The sequence below is a fragment of the Mastacembelus armatus genome, chromosome 13, assembly GCF_900324485.2.
Source record: "Mastacembelus armatus chromosome 13, fMasArm1.2, whole genome shotgun sequence".
Classification (NCBI taxonomy): domain Eukaryota; kingdom Metazoa; phylum Chordata; class Actinopteri; order Synbranchiformes; family Mastacembelidae; genus Mastacembelus; species Mastacembelus armatus.
In genome coordinates, this window is record NC_046645.1 from 1000949 (window position 1) to 1021971 (window position 21023).

Below are 21023 nucleotides of genomic sequence, written 5' to 3' on the forward strand. Positions count from 1 at the left end.
AGAGTATAGTTTTCTGACTACAACCACTTTTTCCATCAAAACCTGTTTGCCTGACATAGAAATTATACTAGTCAGTGCTGGACACCATGTTTGTTTTCCATTTACTCAGAGATGAAGATGCCTGCAGTTTTAAAAGCCTGTTTATTTGTATTTTATGGCACTTTATGCATCAACATTAGATTAGAGGGACGTCAGCCAACATTAACATGCTGGAATAACACAACAGGGTTTATGAAGCTCATTTTTTAATGTGTTTATTAAAGCTTTTTCTTTGCTTTGGATGGGACGTTACTGATATTTGCACTATGGCATCTGAATGTAGGTGGAGTGTATTTAAAGTGAACTGGATATACTTTTGTTTAAGTGAAGGCTCTGAATGCATTTTCCATGATTTGTCTTTGCTTCAGCCACGTCCCTGATGTCTGGGCGTCAGTCTGAAGTCATGAGGACCAGTAGCAGAGTCTGTGTGTGTGTGTGTGTGTGTGTGTGTGTGTGTGCGCGCGCGCGCGCGTGCGTGTGTGTGTGTGCGTGCGTGCGTACTGGCTGGTCCCTTTGAAGACTCTGTCTGCCAGAGCCTTCTGTCAAATGGTCGCCCGCAGCTTTGATCACTGTGTCTCGTCCGCTCCCATTTCAATGTGTTTCCTCCGACGTTCACACCCAGGCTCCCCACCTCCTCCACCTCCTCCACCCGGTCTCGTTAATTGTTGCTTCAGGATCATGTGACAACAATGAACAACGTGAGTTTTTTACCAAATATTAGATGCAGCCTATTGGTTCCGCATATGCCATGAAACAGAAAAGTGCGTCTGTTCCAGACTGGTTTCCTGCCCCACCAGGAGGGAGGGATCGTGTTGCTGTGGGACACCGGTGTGTCGCTGTAGGTTGATGACCGGGTCCAGACAGGATCTAACAGGCCTTTGTTAATACGACCATTGTATCAGAGGTGAGAGTCAGGACACTTTCTTGTGCGCACACGCACCGCGCGTCGTCGTGGTGTGAAGGGACTGCAGGTCGGATGCGTAAAGAAGAGAGAACATACCTTGAGGATACGAGCATAATTTTATTTAACTTAATGTGCAGTAATTCACACAAGGCGATTTTCTTTTGAGATGAAATAATTCCCATTTTTGAGCATATGAAGTTTTAACCACACGTGTTATTCAAAGTCAGACCTTATGTTAATGTGGCTGCAAATCAATCAGGTGATCAGTCCTAATAGCGTCTGAGCTGATGTCCAATCAGAGAGCAGCAATCACAAGGATTTAACATTTCTTTTTTTACTTCACGTCACACAAACAGCACTTCAGTTACATTTATTTAGCAAATTCAAACATTAGACAAGCAAAACATTTCTAAACATCATTACAACATTTGGGAAATAACCTACTGGTCCGATAAACTACAGGCCTGTTTGAAATCCAATAGAAATATTTATATCAATCAGAGGCACTGCCAAACTTCTAAAAGAGCTTTTCTCCTCATGTGAGTCTATATACACAGCTTTATGGACAAAACAAGTGTGAGCATCCCAACTGTCTGTGTTCTGCCTATTCAGCTATAAGTGTGTTGACAGGAAGGGTCAAAAGAGAGGAGCAGTACTTTCAGGAGGCCTCACCCTGAAGGACCCCCTGAGAACATGGAACCTCTGATGAAAGGAAGGAAAACTGCACCCTATAACACCCTGATGCATATTTTTTAAGGGAAATCCAAAATTGGTCAATGAAATGATGATCTCTCAACTTGTGCTGCTTATTTCTGAGTCACCATCATGTCCTGAATTGTCCAGAAAGGAAGGACATAAACCTGCAGCATTTCATCGCAGGTGAAAGGAAAAGGCAACAGTCATGGCCCCTCCTCACATGCAAAGTGATCTGTGACTCCTGTCAGAACCACAACTGTGCCTCTTATGGAACAGATTTGATTAGTGAACATCCATGCAAGTGTCCAGTTATCTGCAGAGGTAAATGCAAAGTACAATTTTCCTTCATGTATTGAGTAGGAGGGCCAGTGCCAGATCTTAAAGGGACACCCAGAAACCCTGATTCCATATATCCCATTCAGTCCACTACCAGGGTCTCCACATAGACCGCGGATAGGTCATGGTGGGCATGCTCAAGGCTTCCCTGTTCTCTGTGCCCTCTGTGGAGCTCTGGTTGTGTTCACTGTCGGTGTCATCTAGGTCGGAGCACAGATCCTCACTGGATGTGGGAGAGGGGGCCGGGGAGAGGCCAGAGGACGAGTAGCTGGATAAACTCCTTCCTCCCGGTGAAGCCAGACTCGTGCAGAGCACGTCGCTGCCGCCTTGCCAAGTGCCGCCACTGCTCCCGGAAGTGTCTGTGATTAGATCGAGCAGCACGTCCTGGAGGTGGTCCTCGTTAAGGGGCATAGACTCCAGCAGGTGGTTGAGGAGCTCGGCTGCCACGGTCGCATCTATTCCAGGACAGGTGGACACAAACATGTGGACTTCGTGCATGCACTGGATGTAGCCGGCTGCAAACCTCTCACTGGCTTCTCGACTGAGTGTGTCTGTTTCTGCGGGAGGAGAGAGAATCATGACTAAAGCACTTGATCTACTCAGGTCAGGTGTTAAATGCAGCAGCAGCGTTTTTGCTGCTACTTTCCAGTGTCTTTCTCTACCTTTCCTTTACTGACCTTCAATCATGCATCTCTGATTTATCTAATATTCATTATTCCTCACTTCAAACAAGCCAACCTGTTCCCAGTGCAGCACACACAGGTGTCAGTATCATGGCATCACCTGAGACATGTTGGCTCATTAGCTCCATATAGCTAATAAATGTTTCTCACACTTATTTCCAAGATATCTGCACTTCACCAATGCTGAAATATTCCAGTTCTTGATTACAGATTCTTATTTGGTTCCCATATCATCATAAAAGGTCGCAAATTCTGGACTGGGTCTTGAACAGAGCTGTGCACACCTTGGGCTCGGTTCTTCAGGATGTCCTCCACCTTTTTCACCGTCATCTCCAGCACCTCTGCATTTTCCATCTTGGAATGTAACTGTGGAAACAACCAGCAAAGCCCCGTTACAAACAACATCTACCTAATCCCGAGAGGGGACGTGCGCTCCGTACTCACTTCTGTATCTGCCAGCAAAGTCCGCAGCTCCTGCAAACTCTCATTGATGCGAGCTCGTCTCTTCTTTTCCACCAGAGGCTTCCTAGACTGCGGGGACACAGAAATCACACTTTAGTAAGAGAACCATAAAGACCAAACCGTGTCTGTTCGTTCCTCGTTGTGCGGTGTAAAAAAACTCTTGGCACAAAACTCGCTGCGATGCAAAACGCAGTGCAGACTGATGTGAAACCGGCGTGACAAGTGCGTCATTGCCGAGGCTGTCCGGAGAGTGCCTGATCCTCCACCCGCATCTACCTTTCTGTCCGCCTTCTGAATCCCAAAGTAGGACTCGTCGTCCTCCATCCCAGGTCCGGTGCTGCTGGGCCGAGCCGAGGGGGCCATGTTGGTTGGATCGCAGCTTGTGTGGCTTATCCCGCTGCTGCTTTTTCCTGCTCGGGAAGGGCAGCTGGCAAACGGGGACCCGGTTGCAGGAAGGAAAAAAATCGATAAACTCTCAGGGTAGGAGAGGCGCCCTGTGTTTATTGTGTAAGCCAAGTGAGACGTGCTGCTGGCTCCGAGTGGCTGTTGTTAGTATTTATAGGGGCTTATTAACATGTGAATAGGGGCTGAGCTGCTCTCGCTGGGGGACAACAGAGCGCACACGGCCAGAGCCAATGAGCGCCCACTCCCTTTGTCTCCGGCCAGCCCCGGTCTGCGCCCTGAGGAGCCTCAGGGCTTTAATCAGACAGTTTGTTGGGTTGGGTGACCGACCGCTCTGATTTTTCCTCTCTGCTGGTCCCAATCAACTGTGTGTCGTTTCATTCAGCGCTACACGACGTAGGGTCACGCAAAAACAGAGTGATGCCTGAACATTAAACACGTGACAGCGAGAAGAACATGTCTTCTGCTGTGTCATTTTAAAAATCAGACGTGGTTTTGTGTTTATTTGTGTTTCATCTCCTTGTTACGCTCAGAGCATCTCCACATAAGAGCCTGTCTGTTTTGCGCCCTACCCATCGTCCCTTCTGCCTGCCATTGTGTCCGAGCCTCTGCAGATTTACCGCACTGTTTGGCGGATGTAACGCGATTCCTTCAGTTGGCAGCTGCTGCTGGCGGCCTCTCGGCCCAGACTGAATCAGCCTGGGGAATTAAGGGCCCTTCTCCAAAGAAAGCGACAGGTGTTGGCCTGTACCTCGTTTGTTCTCCTCGTTGTGTAGTGACTTCTGATTTGTGTGCAACTGCATTCTCACGTTAGCTGCTCTGCTGATAAGATCCTATTTAAATGTGTGACTGTATTAAAACTGGATCAGTTCGAGTCATGGTGTAAACAGCATTTGGATTGTGTGGAATCTGGCGATGCATACAGATTATTATGGGATTGTCTATATTCCTGTGTGTCGGTTTAGTCATTTGAGGATAATGTGTATGTCCCTCAACCCTCTGCCCTCGTTACTACACACGTTTTGTGCACGGTTTTATGATGCAAATAGAGAAAAACAACAGGGAAGTTGTGTGTGTTGGAAAAAAGGACCTTCCTGGTATCTGTGCCACCTTCCAGGTAGATGCACTGATGTTTTTACGCGCAGTGTTTCCGGATTGAAACACGCCACTAAAAGCGTAGTGCCCTAAAACGAAGGAAGAGACTCAGACCTTTGAAGTGGGGGGGGTTTGGCACCTCGCCACCCCCAGACCCCTGCTCCAGGTCTTTAATGGTGTGCAGACTGTGGAGAGAGCAGCTGTCTCGGCTCGCTTTTGTTGGTGAGCGGCGCTGAGGGACCAGGCGTCCTCGTCGCTCCTTCTCTTCAGACCCGCTGCCTGGCTCCATGTGGCGGCCAGTCATACCGACAATAATAGCTGAAGAATGGGCCATATGCATGTTTCTCGTTTGTATAACCCAAAGATAAATTTCATCTCAGCTAAACCACAAATATCTCAGAAGACTCGCTGTGACCATAGTTACATCGTGCTGGAACAAAACAGTCTGGACTTGATCCAATAAATCCCTAAATCCTTTATTTTACCGCTGCGCCCAAATCTAATGATCCAAATCCTTTTCAAATTCAACAGGTCGAATACAGCTAACACTGTGTGTTGGTGTCAGCCTAGTATATGCACCCAATTTGTTATAACCAATAAATCCCAGCAGGTTAAATAACCAGGTTAGTGTCACAAAACTGAAGCATCCCAGACACAGCTAAGGTGAAAAAGGCAGTTGGACTGTGATTCAGTCACTAGGGGGCAGAAAAGCTCTACAAAAGCACATTTTGATGTTACCTCCAAAACAGTCCTGACAGTTGTTGTAAAGCAAATGGTCCTTTTGTTATTTTACACCAGGACGTATAAAAAAAAATTATGGCTTCAGTTTAATCACAGGCTGACTGTCACATTGATAAATCAGAAGAATGGACCAATAGTGATCATTTTACCAACACCTGTGCCTAATACACCTTCTAATACAAGTCAGGTCCATTTTTGCCAGCACCAGGGTGTTCAGCTCTCAGCTGTCAGTCACTAACTGTGTTTGTCTGTTGTTGTAAAGGGGGGGGGGGGTTTATCTAAGTGTAATTACTGAAGAACAGCTGCTGCAAATGTGGTGAGACTCAACTTCTCAATACAAGGAGCTAAAGAGGCTCAGAGATGCACCGTGCTGCAGAATTTAGTTCTAATTTGTGGATGACTTTGACTGAATACGTAAATTAAAAATGATGATCAATGCTGCTTTAGGTGTTGTTTCATTTTTGTAAGGTACAGGATTGTTGGTGCTGATATTTTGCCTTATCTATTATTGTAATATCAATTTAAAGTGGCGTCAGTAACCATTTATATTTCAGTGCATTTACATGATAATACATTTATAATAATACCGTAAACATAAACCTACATCCTTTGCATGGCCACAGTAGCAGAAAGGTCAATACATCATTAAGAGCGATATGAAGAAGATCATTCACAAAGCTGAAAAAATCAAATTACAGGTTTTTATTATGCTTAACGTTTAGGTTAATTATAACACAGGAAGACATTAAACTCTATGCAATGGTCTAAGTCATGCCTTATAATATAAAATAAATAATGTTAATGTTAATACAATAAATAGAAAGAAAGATTAATAAGAGCCTTCTATAATGCAGGCTACAGGAAGTCAACTTCTGAAGGGAAGTACTGAAAAAGGTCTGTTTAGAATCATTATAGCACATCTACAATAATAATCACTGGAACAAGACCGTCCCACAGCTTTGTCTTCTGCACAGCATATCTATAAGATACATAACAGAGGATGGTCTAAGAAAACAGAGAACTAATCCACCAGTTCACCAGGGTCTCCACATCTCCAGCATCCCCAAGTGGGAGCTGTGGAGCCCTGCTCTTTCTGGAGGGCAGCTGGCTCCCTCCGTCTGGAGCTGCCTCCCAGACAGGGCTTCGTCTCTCAGGGGTGTGTCTGGAATCCCTCGGCCTGCCGGAGGAGGGACGACCTGTCTGGGTGTGTGCTGGGTGAAAGGGTGTTCATCGGTGGACCTGGGCAGGGACTTGAGGAGGTGGTTGAGCAGGCGGGAACCCAGAGTCTTGTCCATCCACTCACAAGTGAGAAGCATGTTGTGAACCTCATGCATGCACTGGATGTAGCCCGTGCTGTATTTCTGCTGGGCCTCCAGGCCTAGTGTGGGGTCTGAAGGGGAAAATGAATGGAGAGTTACAGCAACACCTGGTGGTGGTAGTAGGTTACTACACGTCTGCTTTAACTAATGCTGTTTCAGACATTTTCATGTAACTATAAAAACACAGTGTTCAGATTCCAACACTCCTCTAATCCTCATTTTAGACCTGAATCCATTTACACTGGAGAAATGTCAAACAGCACAAAGCCTGATGTCGCAGGTGATGCTGCCCTCTGCTGCACAACGTCAACTATTTCAACACACGTTGTAAATATATTGCCACTAACATCGTGTTCAATACGAGGACAGTTTCCTTACCGTGAAGCTTATTGCTCTGGATGTTCCGCAGATGTTTCACGGTCATCTCTAGAATATCTGCTTTCTCCAGTTTGTTTTGCTGTTGAGAGACGAGCAACAAGTTAACGGTTCAGCCTCCACCGTTTCCTTGTAGACGAGCGGAGACAACGTGAGGAAATACTCACATCAAGCCTGAATGCTCCGATCACAGTTTCTTTCAGCTGATCCAAACAATTGTTTATCCTCTCCCGCCGCTTCCTCTCGATGAGCGGCTTTCTCAGCTGTAAAGGTGAAGACAGAGCGCTCGGTTAAATGCAGTCACGACGGGGAGGCACCTGTTGGAGCGCAGGGCACAAAGTGTGTGATCTATAGTACCTCCAAGTGTAAAATACCTTTCTCTCCTCCTTGGCACTGGGATGTTTCCCCCCGTTGTGCGCCACAGATGAAGCGGTCATGTTTTTTTTTCTTGGCCGTGTGTTTCTTTCCCTTCTCCTCTGAATCTCAGCGCGTCTCTAGGGCCCTCGGCGCGGCACGGCCCTCTTATTTATAGGGCCCCATTAGCATGTGAATGCCCCAACTCTTTGGCTGCGGGATTTTCCCACACACGGGGACCCATCAGTCAAGACTGACAGGTCACTGGTTCCATTCAATAACCGAGAGACCCGGCCTAGAAAAAGAAAATACTCACAAGCGACAGATGTCCAGCCTGAAACCATGCACCTCCCTTACACCACCCCCCCCTCAGAAAAAAAAACTGCAGTTTCCTCTCCTCCCCCTCTCCCAGGGATGAACAAGAGTGTGCAGTTACCTCGCCTATTCTTTTTGCATCACCTGCAAAAAGGCCAAAGCTATTCCACAATGTGCTGACAAATCACCTGGGGATGTGTCTGTCTGCACAGGTCTGGCAGGTGTCAGCTGTTAGTATTAGGACAGTTTTAACTCTGATTCCTGAGAAAGCAGCTTAAAGTCTCCCAAAACTAAACAAACATCACTTTGGCAGTAACACAAACACTTGTTTACTGTGGAAAACATCTTGCAGTGTTTAGCCTGCTTTCATCAGACTGCGTGTTTTCAAATGTCAGACATCTGCTGGTAACTCTTAGCGAGCAGATGTCAGATTGACCACATGCCCCACACCAACCCCTCCACCTTCGGGTCCCTTAAAATGGGGGCCCCTGTTTTAGAGCCACGCGACTGCCAGGCGAATGCCGGGTCGTGGGAACCGGAGCCGAACAAAGACTATTCATCCAAACCTAATAAGCATGAAGAGAGTAATAACCTTCAGAGAGGGTGGACAGGAGGATGAGGACCAAGGCTTTGGCAGGTGAGCAGTGCCGTAGCCAGGTGCGAAACAGTCCAGCACACTGCAGGGATACAGCCAAATGCTGTGAATCAATTAGGCTGCCATACTTTCTGAAAATTAATAATTAGGCCTATTTGAATGCAACAAGAACCCCGATTTCTAGGAGCAGCCATATGCTAATTCCCAAGTAGCTGCATGGGGAATGGTATTAACTACACTATGAGGCCTACACAACAAATAAACATATGTTTATATTGTGTTTATATTATGTTTATGTATGTTTACTGCAACTGTGCTGTGTCCATATCTTACACAACAGGCCTAATCAATAGACTTTTGACTAGAGTAGATGTCAGGTACTCTGGAGGTTGGGTTTGTAATCAAGAACATTCTTTGCCTTGAGATCATTTTCGTACATTTGTCAGGACTGTATTCTGTTATGGTCACATGAAGCTGAAGTGATGATCGTTGAGGTAGCTCCTTTAGGCCTAGCTACATTTTAGAAATATTTGAGGCCTCTTGTTTCAACAGTGTCAGAGAGTTTGTGAGTTATTGATCTGTAATGGCATTCAGGTAAAAAGACAATAGCAGCCTCAAAATACTTAAAAATGCAGCAAACAATGAAAATGTCACCAACAAAAAAGTTTTCTGACAAAAACTGGACTAAAACTAAAAATATCATGACTACATTTTAACTGAGTCACACTAAGTAAAGTCCAGCAAATAGACAACTCGCTCATTTATCAGTTATCAGACTTGTTGACCTTTATTTAACTTTACTGTGACAATCAATGTGTTCATTCATTATAAACTAACAGAATCAGAATCAGATAGGAAGCTATCAGATGGCTCTTAATGTGGTGGAGTTAAAGTACAATATTATATTATTATATAATAATATTTGGCTCTGAGCCAAATGTGGGTGTGGGTTTTCTCCAGGTCCTCTGGTTTCCTCCCACAGTCCAAAAACATGTATGTCAGGTTGATTGGTGACTCTAAATTGCCCATAGGAGTGAGTGTGAGTGTGTGAGGTTGTTTGTCTCTATGTGGCCCTGTGATGGACTGGGGACCTGTCCAGGGTGGACCCCTGCCTTTCACCCAAAGAGAGCTGGGATAGGCTCCAGCAGATCCCTGTGTCCCTGGTTAAGGAATAAGGGGGTACAGATAATGGATAGATGAATAAACTACCACACATTAAGTCTTAGGGATTCTTGTGCCTCAGTTGCTAAAGCTGCTGCTCCTGTTATGCCGCCACACGCTGCACAGAAACATGACAAACCGCAGTAATAACAGCGGTCACGTCGCGGTAAATAGATCTGTCCACAGGGCGAGCGCGCCCCCCTACGGTCACCGGCCACGCTGCAGTGACACGGGGCGGCCAGAGGGGGCGGTAGACGCCGCCGCCGCCGCCGCCACAGTGACCACGACTCGGCTTCTCGGAGAGAAGAAGGAAACGAGCAGGCAGCGTTACCGTGACGGTCCGAGCGAGAGGAGGCGACGAGCAGGGAAACAAAGCCGCGTTTGTTCCGAGCAGCACCTGAACTGCCACATAGGGGGACAGTAGTGAAAACACCGTTTACGAGGTAGTAACGTTATGTCGTGTGTGTTTTATGTCACTGAATATGTGCAGAGATTATAGAGTAAACGCTGTTTTAGTCAAAAACTGTTGACCCTGAACGGTAAGTTTGTTAGCCACGGTTGCTAACGTTAGCCGAACTAGCCTGTTAATGACATGGCCTGGTTAGCATTAAGCTAACCTAGCCAGCTAACGTTAACAACATTACACCGCTGGCTGCTGTAGATGTACTTCCGGCACTGTTCGGTAATTTAAACGAAGCCAAAGCCGCTGGATAAGGTTCGTGGGCTTTAGTCAGGCCTGTGTGTCCACAACACACACTTTAACAAGGGAGCTAGCAGTAACGTTAGCACCGTTGTGTTGGTGTTACAGGCCACGTTAGCTTACACACACCGATAGTTAGCTTTAAAACTTATCTATTACTGCGGCTCTGTGTGTGTGTGTGTGTGTGTGTGTGTGTGTGTGTTAAAGCAACTGTGCATTTGCTAAACACACAATCTCTCTGAGCAGATGTCTGTTTTGTTAGCATTGCGCAAAGTCCATCACAAACCAGGCATGGGTGAAACCGATGGGCGGTGCTCACTGTCAGCTTCATGCTAGTTAGCTCACTCGTCCGGAGCTTTGTAACTGTTTTAACGTTAAATTGTGCGGATAAACCGTGTGACAGACAGATCTGCGACACAAATACGTGTGTTAGCCACATAACTGGACTAGCATGTGCTACTTGCCCCCGATGGCTGAGAGGCGGTAGCGCAGCATCAGCTTCTGTCTGGACTGAAGCTGTTTTCGGACGCAGTTTTGTTTGTTTTCTGCTGCGTAAATATTTTTTGCGTAACGTGACGCTGATCTGTTTTGGAGCGAGTGGGCATGGACTTTGTTTTCAAGGCCCAGCGGCACCTCTGACGTCGGCTGGCTTCACATTACTCCAGCGCACCATACCTGATTAGTAACTGAGTCATTGTGGGTCAGAGGTGACCAGCTGATTCTGGACCTGCCATATGCGCTGCCTCCCCATGTGCGTCACAGGTAACTGAAGCGGGTCAGAAGGAGAGAGGCGGTTCTGCTGCCTGCTGGCCAAGTTAACGAGCATTAGCCTGTGTCAAAGACGGATTTGGCCACAAGGCAAGTTGAGGAGTGTCTGGATTAATACAGATGTAAAGCAAACAGAACTTGGTCGGTTCTCCAGTGAATCCCGGACAGGCCTTATGTTTGACCTTAGTCAGATGACCCTTCATGTATGACCAGTGGACTGCACCTCCTACTTCTTTGCTGCTTGTTTTATATTCTTGGTCCTAAATGTGGATTCTTTGCCAAGACATGGGAGGCTGCGTGTGACTGCTCCAGGGTTTGTGTTCTGAGTTTAGAGAATCACAGCAGGTTGGTGTCCTACCATGAAATTAGTATCTCTTGGTGATCGATGTTTACCTCAGTTACTGAATAAATAAGTTTATCATTCATATTATCATCTTGGATTTAATGAATTTGACTATAATGATGACGAGACTGGGAAGTTTTTATGTAATGCTCTCTGAATATATGGTGCAATCATCCCACATGACCTATTCTGTTACCAAAGAGGCACATTTAGGCTGCTGGGTTCCTAATTATTCTCTGTGATAACCAATGATTTCTCAGCTTACTTCTTGTCTGTCCAAAAAGGTTTGGTTTTTGCCCTGTAGTCCAATTAAGGTGCTTGGGCGGCTCAGAGAATTGGGCAGATGATGCTCCTCGTGACGTAGCCCACTTGTAAAGAGCAGCAGTGAAATATAGTTGACGTGTCAGTTGCTTTGCTCATGAATCTGCTATGGTCTTTGTAGCATGGTTTGGTTTTAATATGGGTTAGTGGCTGTATAAAGAGGATTCTCTTAAGGGTATGTAAACCGATCTAAATTAGCTATTTGAGAGAGTATAGTATGTTTAATAATGAGTTTACTTGGATATGTAAGTCATTATACAGGGAGTGGTTCATACAAAGGTCTCAGGCTTTCTCAGTGTACGTAGGCCTATGTTGTAGTCAACACTGTATGATTAATCATTTACTGACACTGACCAGAAGAGCCACAGTGAAGCACAAAATGTCTAGATATGACATCCACAAGTTATAAATATATAATCCTTCCTTTGTTTTATAACAAATGTTTAAAAAAACAGTGGGTTCTTCATCAGGGCTTAACTTGGCATCAGAACTATCTGCCATCACTATAGTTTGACTGCACCTGTCTTTGCTGCAGATCACCATACCAGAGCAGCAGTTGCACTAAATCTGCAGGATGAACTGAAGTTTTTGAAACTAGACTTGACCCACAAATAGAACCACTTCACTTGCTCGCTATCTGGGTCTGAAATTGTGTTTGATATGTTTGATATGCAACACTAGGGATGGAAATTCCTGAGTAATTGACAGTGCTCTCAAGATAAGTTGCACATAACCACAGCAGTGTTTTACAAATGCTTCTTAGCACGAAACGCCTGTAAGATGCAGTGTCAGTACATCTGATAGATACTTTATTATGGGGAAAATATATCTCTGAAAGGCACAGTATTTATATGTGTATTGTATTTAATGTCGTATCAATGCTAAGAGAATCATATAAACAGTATTTTACCTCACAGGCACAGCAGCATGAATGCGTTTCAATTATTATATTAAATTGCCAAAAACTAAGAAATATCTACACAGCTGAAGTTTAAATGTCTGTAGAAAACATCAGCCTAATTGACACAAGCATCACACAGGTGCCACAGAATAAATAACACTAAGGGTTATTCTAAGGAGATTATGGGGTCTTAAATACGTGCTCTACCATATGAGCAAGTAGGGGAGAGATAGTATAACAGAGAGCTTCAGTGTTTTAATAGGTAATTGTGGTTGTGTGATATTTCCAAATACAATTGGTGGTTCTCTTTTCTCACTGTATGTTTAAACATAATGTTTCCTGACCTTATCAACCTCTTAGTCTGACATGAAGTTGGTATAAACTTCAGCTTGTCTTTCTTTGCGTAAGCACCACACAAATGAGGTATACGTGTTGTCCTGTTTCTACTGTTATCTATCCTGAGATCTGTTAGTCAGCCTCTGTTCAGACATGCTGTTATCATTATGTCTGCAAAAATACGACTTCTGAGTCAGTCACTAATGATATATTTGTACTCTTCTTCTACATTACATTAGATGCTACCTGGAAAGACGATGTACAGTGCAACATCATTAAAATAGGTTTCACGTGTCGTTCTGCAGGTGGACAGTCCGCTGCCTGGTTGCTCGTGGTAACTCTCCGCCATGCCTTTCCCTTTTGGCAAGTCCCACAAGTCGCCGGCGGACATCGTCAAGAACCTTAAGGACAATATGACAGTGCTTGAGAAGCATGACATCTCTGACAAAAAGGCAGAGAAGGTAATGTTATTCTCACACAGCTTCACTTGTTCTTCACTTTCACTTGTGGGATACATCACGTCTGAAATGACGTCTGCTTTATAGCATGTCTGTGTACTTATATTTGTTTATATCAGGCCACAGAGGAGGTGTCAAAGAGCCTGGTGGCCATGAAGGAGATCCTGTATGGAACTAATGAGAAAGAGCCCCAGACAGAAGCAGTGGCCCAGCTAGCCCAGGAACTCTACAACAGTGGCTTACTCAGCACGCTGATAGCAGACCTGCAGCTCATCGATTTTGAGGTCAGACTTCATGTGTTCTTTTTTTGTTTTTGTAGGTGTGAGTAAGCATAGTTGGCTGTCTGTGACAAACCCATCTGTGGTGGTATGTGGGCAAGCGCATGTCTCCCTGCCATATGTAATGCTGGTGCTGCTTGGTAACGACTGCTGCAGGCTTCCTTGACTCACCCGATCACAGCATGACTCACTGTGTTGTGTGACTTCTTCTTGTTCCGCTTTACCCTGCCTCGTCCTCCCTACCAGTTCAGGAGGAAAAGCTGGTGAACAACTCACAACAAACAACAAATCAAATCACAAGGGTGCACCAGAGAAATATGACAATGATTCAATGGATATTTTTAAAATGACTATATGTAAAAATAGTGTGTGCTGAATTTTTAATGCTTTTTCCCTTTTGTTCAGCAGTTTCTCAATATCTTTGTCGTTATCTTCATGAGATATCTAGTATCATTCTTCTCCTTATGCCAAAATACGTAACCTAAACAGGCAAATTTGTGCATAGAAATGAAACAAAACACACAAACATGTATCAGCTAAAAACACAATCTCTTATGTTTAGAGGTGTTTCAGCTTTCTACCCTGAACTACTGCCTGATTGAATTGTCAGTAAGAAAAGGTGTTTTAAAACCTTTTTTTGTTGTTGTTGTGTTTCTGAGATAACATAAACTTCTGCATTATCAAGCTTTTTCGCATTCTTTTCCTGTTCCCACCAGGGTAAGAAAGATGTGGCTCAGATCTTCAATAACATCCTGAGGCGTCAGATTGGCACTCGGACGCCCACAGTGGAGTACCTCTGCACCCAGCAGAATATCCTCTTTATGTTGCTTAAAGGGTAAGGACACACCACAGAGCAGTCATTTTTCCCTTGATCATTTAGGTTTATGCACATTTTTAAAAGATCACTATGAAGGCCTAGCAACTTCCTAGGTAACTTTCTAACATAATGGGGAAACGAAAGCACATGTATTTAAATAGTCTGACTGCTGCCTGACGAAGAATAAAAATAGGCTGAAATGTTTTTAACCCATTAAGCCAGAGGCTCTGCCCATCTAGAACCCTCCACTTTGAGTATAAAGTATTGTTGATTATTATTATTTTGATCAGTTGTGCCTGTGCTCCAGGAGTCTTCTTTCTGTATGAAGGAACAGTGGATGCAAACACAGAAACAGCAGAGTATGGTCTGCTAATAAGTGGTCTGTACCATCCTCCTTCACCCACCTTGGGCGTAGCTCCTCATTTTTCTGCAGATAGTAATTCCACAGCTGGACTATCCTTAAATCCTCAAGACTGTCAAGAAAGGTTGCATGTTGGCATGTAAAACATTATGTTGACATAATGTTAGAAAACAATACAAAGTTCTTCTATGTGTTCAGAAAACAAACTAAGACGTTACCTAGAATTGTCCATTAGAACGAGAGAAGTATTTTTTGTCAGTAGAATAGTTTTTTGGTGGATCACAGACTACTGACAGTATTAACTCAACTACTGTTCAAGGATAAGCTAAAAAATATAGTTAAGGAAATAAGTAAATACTGTATTTACAAAGTAAGGAATCAGTTACCTTTAATAATGACATAATTATAGTCGTGTAATATTTTTTCATAATTACAAAACATAATTTCACAGCTGTATATGATGAGATTTAATAAACGTTATTAATCCCCGGGAATTTTAGGATCTTACCTCGTTTTAATTTACCAGCCTTTGCTATATATATTATATATATATTTAACATTTAACTGGTTCTATGTTGCTGTTCTGTGCAGGTATGAATCTCCAGAGATTGCCCTAAACTGTGGTATCATGTTAAGGGAGTGCATCAGACATGAACCGTTGGCCAAAATCACTATGTGGTCAGAGCAGTTCTATGACTTCTTCAGATATGTTGAGATGTCCACATTCGACATCGCCTCAGATGCATTTGCCACTTTCAAAGTAAGTGGGCTCAGCACTAACCCTCTGCTATCAGTGATCTTTACAGTTTTATAACTTTTCTCATTTATTTCCTGATTTCATTATATTCCTTGGTGGTTTGTTTACATTATATAATTTCACACACTGTAATGTCACATTGACAGCTCAAATAATGCTAATGTGATCATGCACTGATTACAAGTACCTGCTGCTGATTATAATATTGCACCTATAAAAACACAGAGGTTAAGACTGGTGATTACAACGGGAAGGACAGGTTTATGATTCAGAGTCTTGAATGCAAATCATGAGTCTGCATCTTCAAAACAGAAAATCCTGGTTGAAAACTCTGAAACAAAATCTCCAGTATGTTCCATGCAAATGACTTTCTGATTAAACACAAGATTACAAATCGGTCACATAATCAGTGTCACAAATTTCATATTCATAGCATTTAGAAGAAGTACTTTATTAATCCCCAGAGGGAAATTCAATTCTTACAACAGTTATTCTAATTTAAAGTTAGTAAATTTAATATTATTTAAATTATATTAATAGTAATTGGCCGTGGACACAAAGACTTCCTGAATCTCTGTCTTGGCTTTAGAACGAATCAGTCTGTGGCTGAATGAACTTCCCATTCGCCCCAGTTCCTCATGTACTGGGTGGGGAGGATTGTCCAGACTGTCCAGTTCCAGTCCAAAAACAGATTTTGCCTTCCTGATCAACTTGTGTAGTCTGTTGGCCTCACCAGCCTTGATGCCACCTCCCCAGCACACAACTGCAAAGAACAGTGCACTCGCTACTACAGACTGATAGAACATCTTCAGCAGCTTGTTGCACACGCCAAAGGAACAGAGTCTCCTGAGGAAGAAGTCTGCTCTGTCCTTTCTCGAAGAGTGCATCTGTATTGTTTGACCAGTCCAGTTTGTTGTTAATGTGGACTCCAAGGTATTTGTAGGAGTCCACAATCTGTACTTCGTCTCCAAGGATGGAGACAGAGACTGGGGTCTTCCTGCTCCTCCTAAAGTCCACCACCAGTTCTCTGGTTTTCTTGATATTGAGCTTTAGACAGTTGTTGTTACACCAATCAACAAAGCTTTTTATCAAGTGTCTGTATTCCTCATTGTTATCGTTATTATTGATGCATCCAATGACTGAAGAGTCATCAGAGAACTTCTGGAGGTGGCAGGTTCCTGAGTTGTAGCAGAAATCTGAGGTGTAGAGTGTAAACAGGAATGGTGCCAGTACAGCACCTTGGGGTGCACCGGTGCTGCTCATCACCACATCAGATATGCAGCCATCTAAGCGAAGAAACTGTGGCCGCCCAGTGAGGTAGTCTTTGATCCACTCCACCATGTCTGCGGGAACTTCCATATCCTGCATCTTTGCACTTAGCAGGTGGGGTTACACATTTAATGTGTATACTAAGTCACAGGCTGTGTCCCAAATGGCCTAATGGTCTCCGGCGAGACTGCCTGCACCTCATCCTGCAAACGACGTGGCCCCAAAATTGCAATGCAACTATAGTGTAAATTATTACATGTAGTTTGCTGAATGTAGAGGCTCTTTTCAGATGAGCTTGATTTTAAATTGGTGTCTTAGACTGGACACATTTTCACCACTGCTCATTGAGTGATGGTGGTCATATTTGACTTTATGTTCAAAATAAAAAGTATTGATCACACTGTAACCCTTCAGGACTTCTCAGGTTTTTGATGAAGCTGTAATGCAGTTCTAAGGGTTATTTCTGTGTGCTTTTGTTCGTTAAACCTACATTGCCCAAAAAGGAGACAAATGGCAGCAGGCTAAATAATAACCATTAACCTATTAACTAGCTTAACTTATTTCTGTCTGTTTCCAGGACCTCCTCACAAGACACAAGCTACTGAGTGCCGAATATTTGGAGCAACATTATGACAGAGTAAGTCCACACTTAACACCCAGTATTTGACTAGACAGAGACGTTAAAGGAAGATGTGCTGTAAGTGTGCCGTGACAGCACACACTACGGTAGATTGTGTTTTTGTTACTTATGATGATTGGCAGCTGAAACGACAGATAGCATTTCAAATCTTAAAGCAAAAATTATCACAATCATCATAAACAAAAGAGCCAGAAATCATTGCTATATGTTGTTGTACGTTCCAGTTGTTTAAACTGGAGACCTATTGAAATTCTAAATGGCAGCCTCTTTCCTGACAACATCAAACCAGCCATTTGGGACGTCATTTTCAGGCTGTGAACACAAATTAGCTGTCAGCCTGTGAGCCACGATCCTTCATTTTCCTGTCATTGTGTTTTGGTAGAAGACACAGATGCAATTGTGAAAGTCACTGCTTGTCATGTTCAGATAACACTCTCTCTCCCCGGCCCACTTCTATTTTTTCTGTCTTCTTTTTCTCACTACCTCTTTCTCTCTCTTTTTCCAGTTCTTTAGTGAATATGAGAAGTTACTCCACTCAGAAAACTACGTGACTAAAAGGCAGTCCCTTAAGGTAAGGACTCTGGGTCGTGCCAGTAATCAGGTCTCATGTAGTGATGCAACTGTATTCAAAGCTATTTAAAGGTGAGGTCTGTGCAGTGTTGGGTTTCTTGAAAGCATTTTAATCTCCATCACCTTGTCATGACCGCCACCTAGTGGTGAGATTTAAAAAAAGCAATTCTTTTGAAGTCCCTGTAATACTGTGCATGTTCCTTACTTCCATACAGACTGACATTTCTGTTTCTCACACTGAAATGATCTAGTTACTGGGGGAGCTGCTTCTCGACCGGCACAATTTCACTATAATGACAAAATACATCAGCAAGCCAGAGAATCTCAAACTAATGATGAATCTTCTCCGGGACAAGAGCCGCAATATCCAGTTTGAGGCTTTTCACGTTTTTAAGGTAAAAATCAAAGTACAGTTTATAAAGTGTGTGTCCATGTGCAATTTAACAAACAATAAAGCACTTAGAGGAAAATTAGGAGAACCAGAGAGGATCATAATGTTACCTGAAGAGTAATGCAATTAGCTTTGTGCTAACACAAACATATATGAATACAAATGGACAAAAACTTACCAGTAAATTTAGCTAATGTTTAGTAATTGAGTCTGTAACTGTGTTAAACAGTGAAGCTTCAATCCTTTCATGAAATATTAAGGACATTTTTAAGGAAGGACATGCACGTCAACGTTGAACAAAGTGCACAGTATCTTCCAATGTGTGTACTGACGTGTCCCCTTCCTACATAACAAGGTTTTTGTGGCCAACCCCAACAAGACACAACCCATCCTGGACATCCTGCTGAAGAACCAGACCAAACTCATCGAGTTTCTCAGCAAATTCCAGAACGACAGAACAGAGGACGAACAGTTCAATGATGAAAAGACTTACCTAATCAAACAGATCAGGGACCTCAAGCGGCCTGCCCCTCAGGAGGCCTGAGGAGGTGGGGGAGGAGCCACAGGGACTGTGTCTGGACAACATCCAGACAGCATCTGCTTAATGGACCCATCAGCAGCTGTTGTTCTGGTTACTGAACAAAAATTGAGGAAACAAACAAAAAAAAAATGAACATGCCCATATCAACTTATCAGGAAGTTGCCAGCTTCTCTGCTCCTCAGTGAACATTTGCTTATTCTTTTTTCTTTTTAAGATTTTTTTTTTCTTTCAAAAGAAATAAGAGAAAATAATAAATGCTGCTGCTTTCTTGCACCTTGAGACATGTAAGGTATAATATAATGACATACCAGTCCATCAAACATAGTGATAGAAAATGTCTGCTCATTGAAAGTAATGCAGACGTCTTGACAGACACACACACCAAGCAACAAAAATAATAAAAAGTTTACACACACATATATGTATTAAATAACATGCATACACACACACACACACACACACTGCAAGAATATCAGCTAAAACCTTGCGATGGAAATGGTACGAGCAAGTTGAATTTTGGTGTGTTTGTTGCATGCCTTGAAATGTGACAGATCCATGGCTGTACCCGGCGTCAGCTCTACGATGGCCTGCCCAGTCTGGCTCCCATTTTCAGTGCCACAGACTTGGACATGTGTGTGCATCACAGCAAACTGCTACAGTTTGCACCTATGCCTCATCCAGTAAAGCAGCGGTGGTTCGTTTTACCAGTTTTACCAGATGCCATCACACAGAACCATTTACCTCCTGCTGTGCTTAGTTTACGACGCAGCACTTGAAGCACATGAGGACAGGAGGAAGGGATGCAAGGTATGAATTTGGTTTAGCCCAGCAGTTGGCTCTTTTCATTGTTTGCGACAGGGTGAACATGTACATATGCCTTCTTTTTTTTTGCTTTGTAGAATTTTGTTTTAACCTTGACATCTAAAAATATTTGGTTAATTGTAATCAAATTAATTTCTGAACCATAAAAGAAAAAAACATGCAAGATAAGTGACATTGTTTTTGCATTTCATTGTACTGCTGAAATGGTTGCTGGTGGATTTCTTTGTACATAATTTAAAGGGCCAGCTCACATTTACGTAACCTATAGGATATTAACAATTTGTACAGCAGAAGAATGTCATTGTATTAGCTCTGGATGTGTTAATCCTCTTTTTCTTCTTCATCTACATTTTGATTATCTCTGACTGCTGATATGTGCAGGTGTGTGAACAGCATAAGGGGAAGGAAGGCACTGGGATTAGCATCAACTGAAACATTAAAACCTGTGTGATTGTGCACTTTGTGACGTGCTGAGCGATCAGCATCATCTAACTGGAGTCCAGGACAGTTATGATTTCTACCCTCCTCAGTTTCTTTTACTTTTCATGTTTCCCCCCACTCATTCTCACCACCCTGCTGGTGGCCTGGGTGTGCCACGGCACCCCGCACTAAGTGCACTTCATAGGTGAGCTCATCAGGACAACTCGGCACATCATTCTTACCCCCCCACCCCCTCCTAATGTTTGAGCCATTCTCTTCAGAGGGTTTATAATTCCAGTACAATTATAAGTGTGAAGCATTGTGGGTAGCAGAGTACTTTGTGCCATGTTGGATTGGTGTCATGTTGCAAACCTGATAAAACCACAGATTATTTTCCTTTGCATTAAATGAGAGTCCATGTAATGAGACACGTACACATTCATGCCTGCAAATAAGAAACTATCTCTACTGAGAGAGTGCACAGTTCCTCCATGTGCACTGAACATTGCATGTTCCTCAAATGGCTGTGCATGATGCTGTGATTAACAAATTGTACTGGAATTGTTCCTTTTTATTTTTAAACAAACATTGAAAAGTCAAACTGAACTCTTTGCTGTTTACTGACTTTGACTCCAGTTTCAGCATAGAGTGTGTGGGTGCTTTCAGAAGTGTCAAAGGCTTGAGCCCTACAATACAAATAAAGGACAAAAACATTTGGAATAAAATGAAACTGTTGTCATCTTACTGTGTACAGACCAACTGGGGTGATACTGGGTTACGTGCACCAGCATGATATATTCAGGTGGGACCTGTATGTCAATGCTGTGCAGTGTAAAATGACTTCCTCCCATTG

General features: G+C 43.4%; 3 protein-coding genes across 3 annotated transcripts; 1 reads left to right on the forward strand and 2 right to left on the reverse strand.

Annotated features, from left to right (window-relative positions):
- Positions 1-1408: 1408 nt before the first annotated feature.
- Positions 1409-3696, reverse strand: her13 (hairy-related 13). Its single transcript, XM_026296303.1, is given in 4 exon segments — positions 1409-2532; positions 2943-3024; positions 3103-3189; positions 3397-3696. Coding segments are annotated over 4 exon segments (936 nt in total). The 3' UTR covers positions 1409-2065.
- A 2464-nt stretch (positions 3697-6160) lies between these two features.
- Positions 6161-11066, reverse strand: her8.2 (hairy-related 8.2). Its single transcript, XM_026297684.2, has 5 exons — positions 10853-11066; positions 7427-7701; positions 7220-7315; positions 7056-7134; positions 6161-6748 (listed from the first exon to the last, which is right to left on the reverse strand). Exons 2-5 carry the CDS (start codon positions 7487-7489, stop codon positions 6393-6395), a joined length of 594 nt encoding a protein of 197 aa, XP_026153469.1. The 5' UTR covers positions 7490-7701; positions 10853-11066; the 3' UTR covers positions 6161-6392.
- cab39 (calcium binding protein 39) lies at positions 9769-20896 on the forward strand. Its single transcript, XM_026297671.1, has 9 exons — positions 9769-9920; positions 13152-13307; positions 13424-13588; positions 14299-14417; positions 15352-15520; positions 17364-17423; positions 17932-17997; positions 18248-18391; positions 18743-20896. The coding sequence occupies exons 2-9, from the start codon at positions 13194-13196 to the stop codon at positions 18929-18931; spliced, it is 1026 nt and encodes a 341-aa protein (XP_026153456.1). The 5' UTR covers positions 9769-9920; positions 13152-13193; the 3' UTR covers positions 18932-20896.
- The last annotated feature ends 127 nt before the right edge of the window (positions 20897-21023 follow it).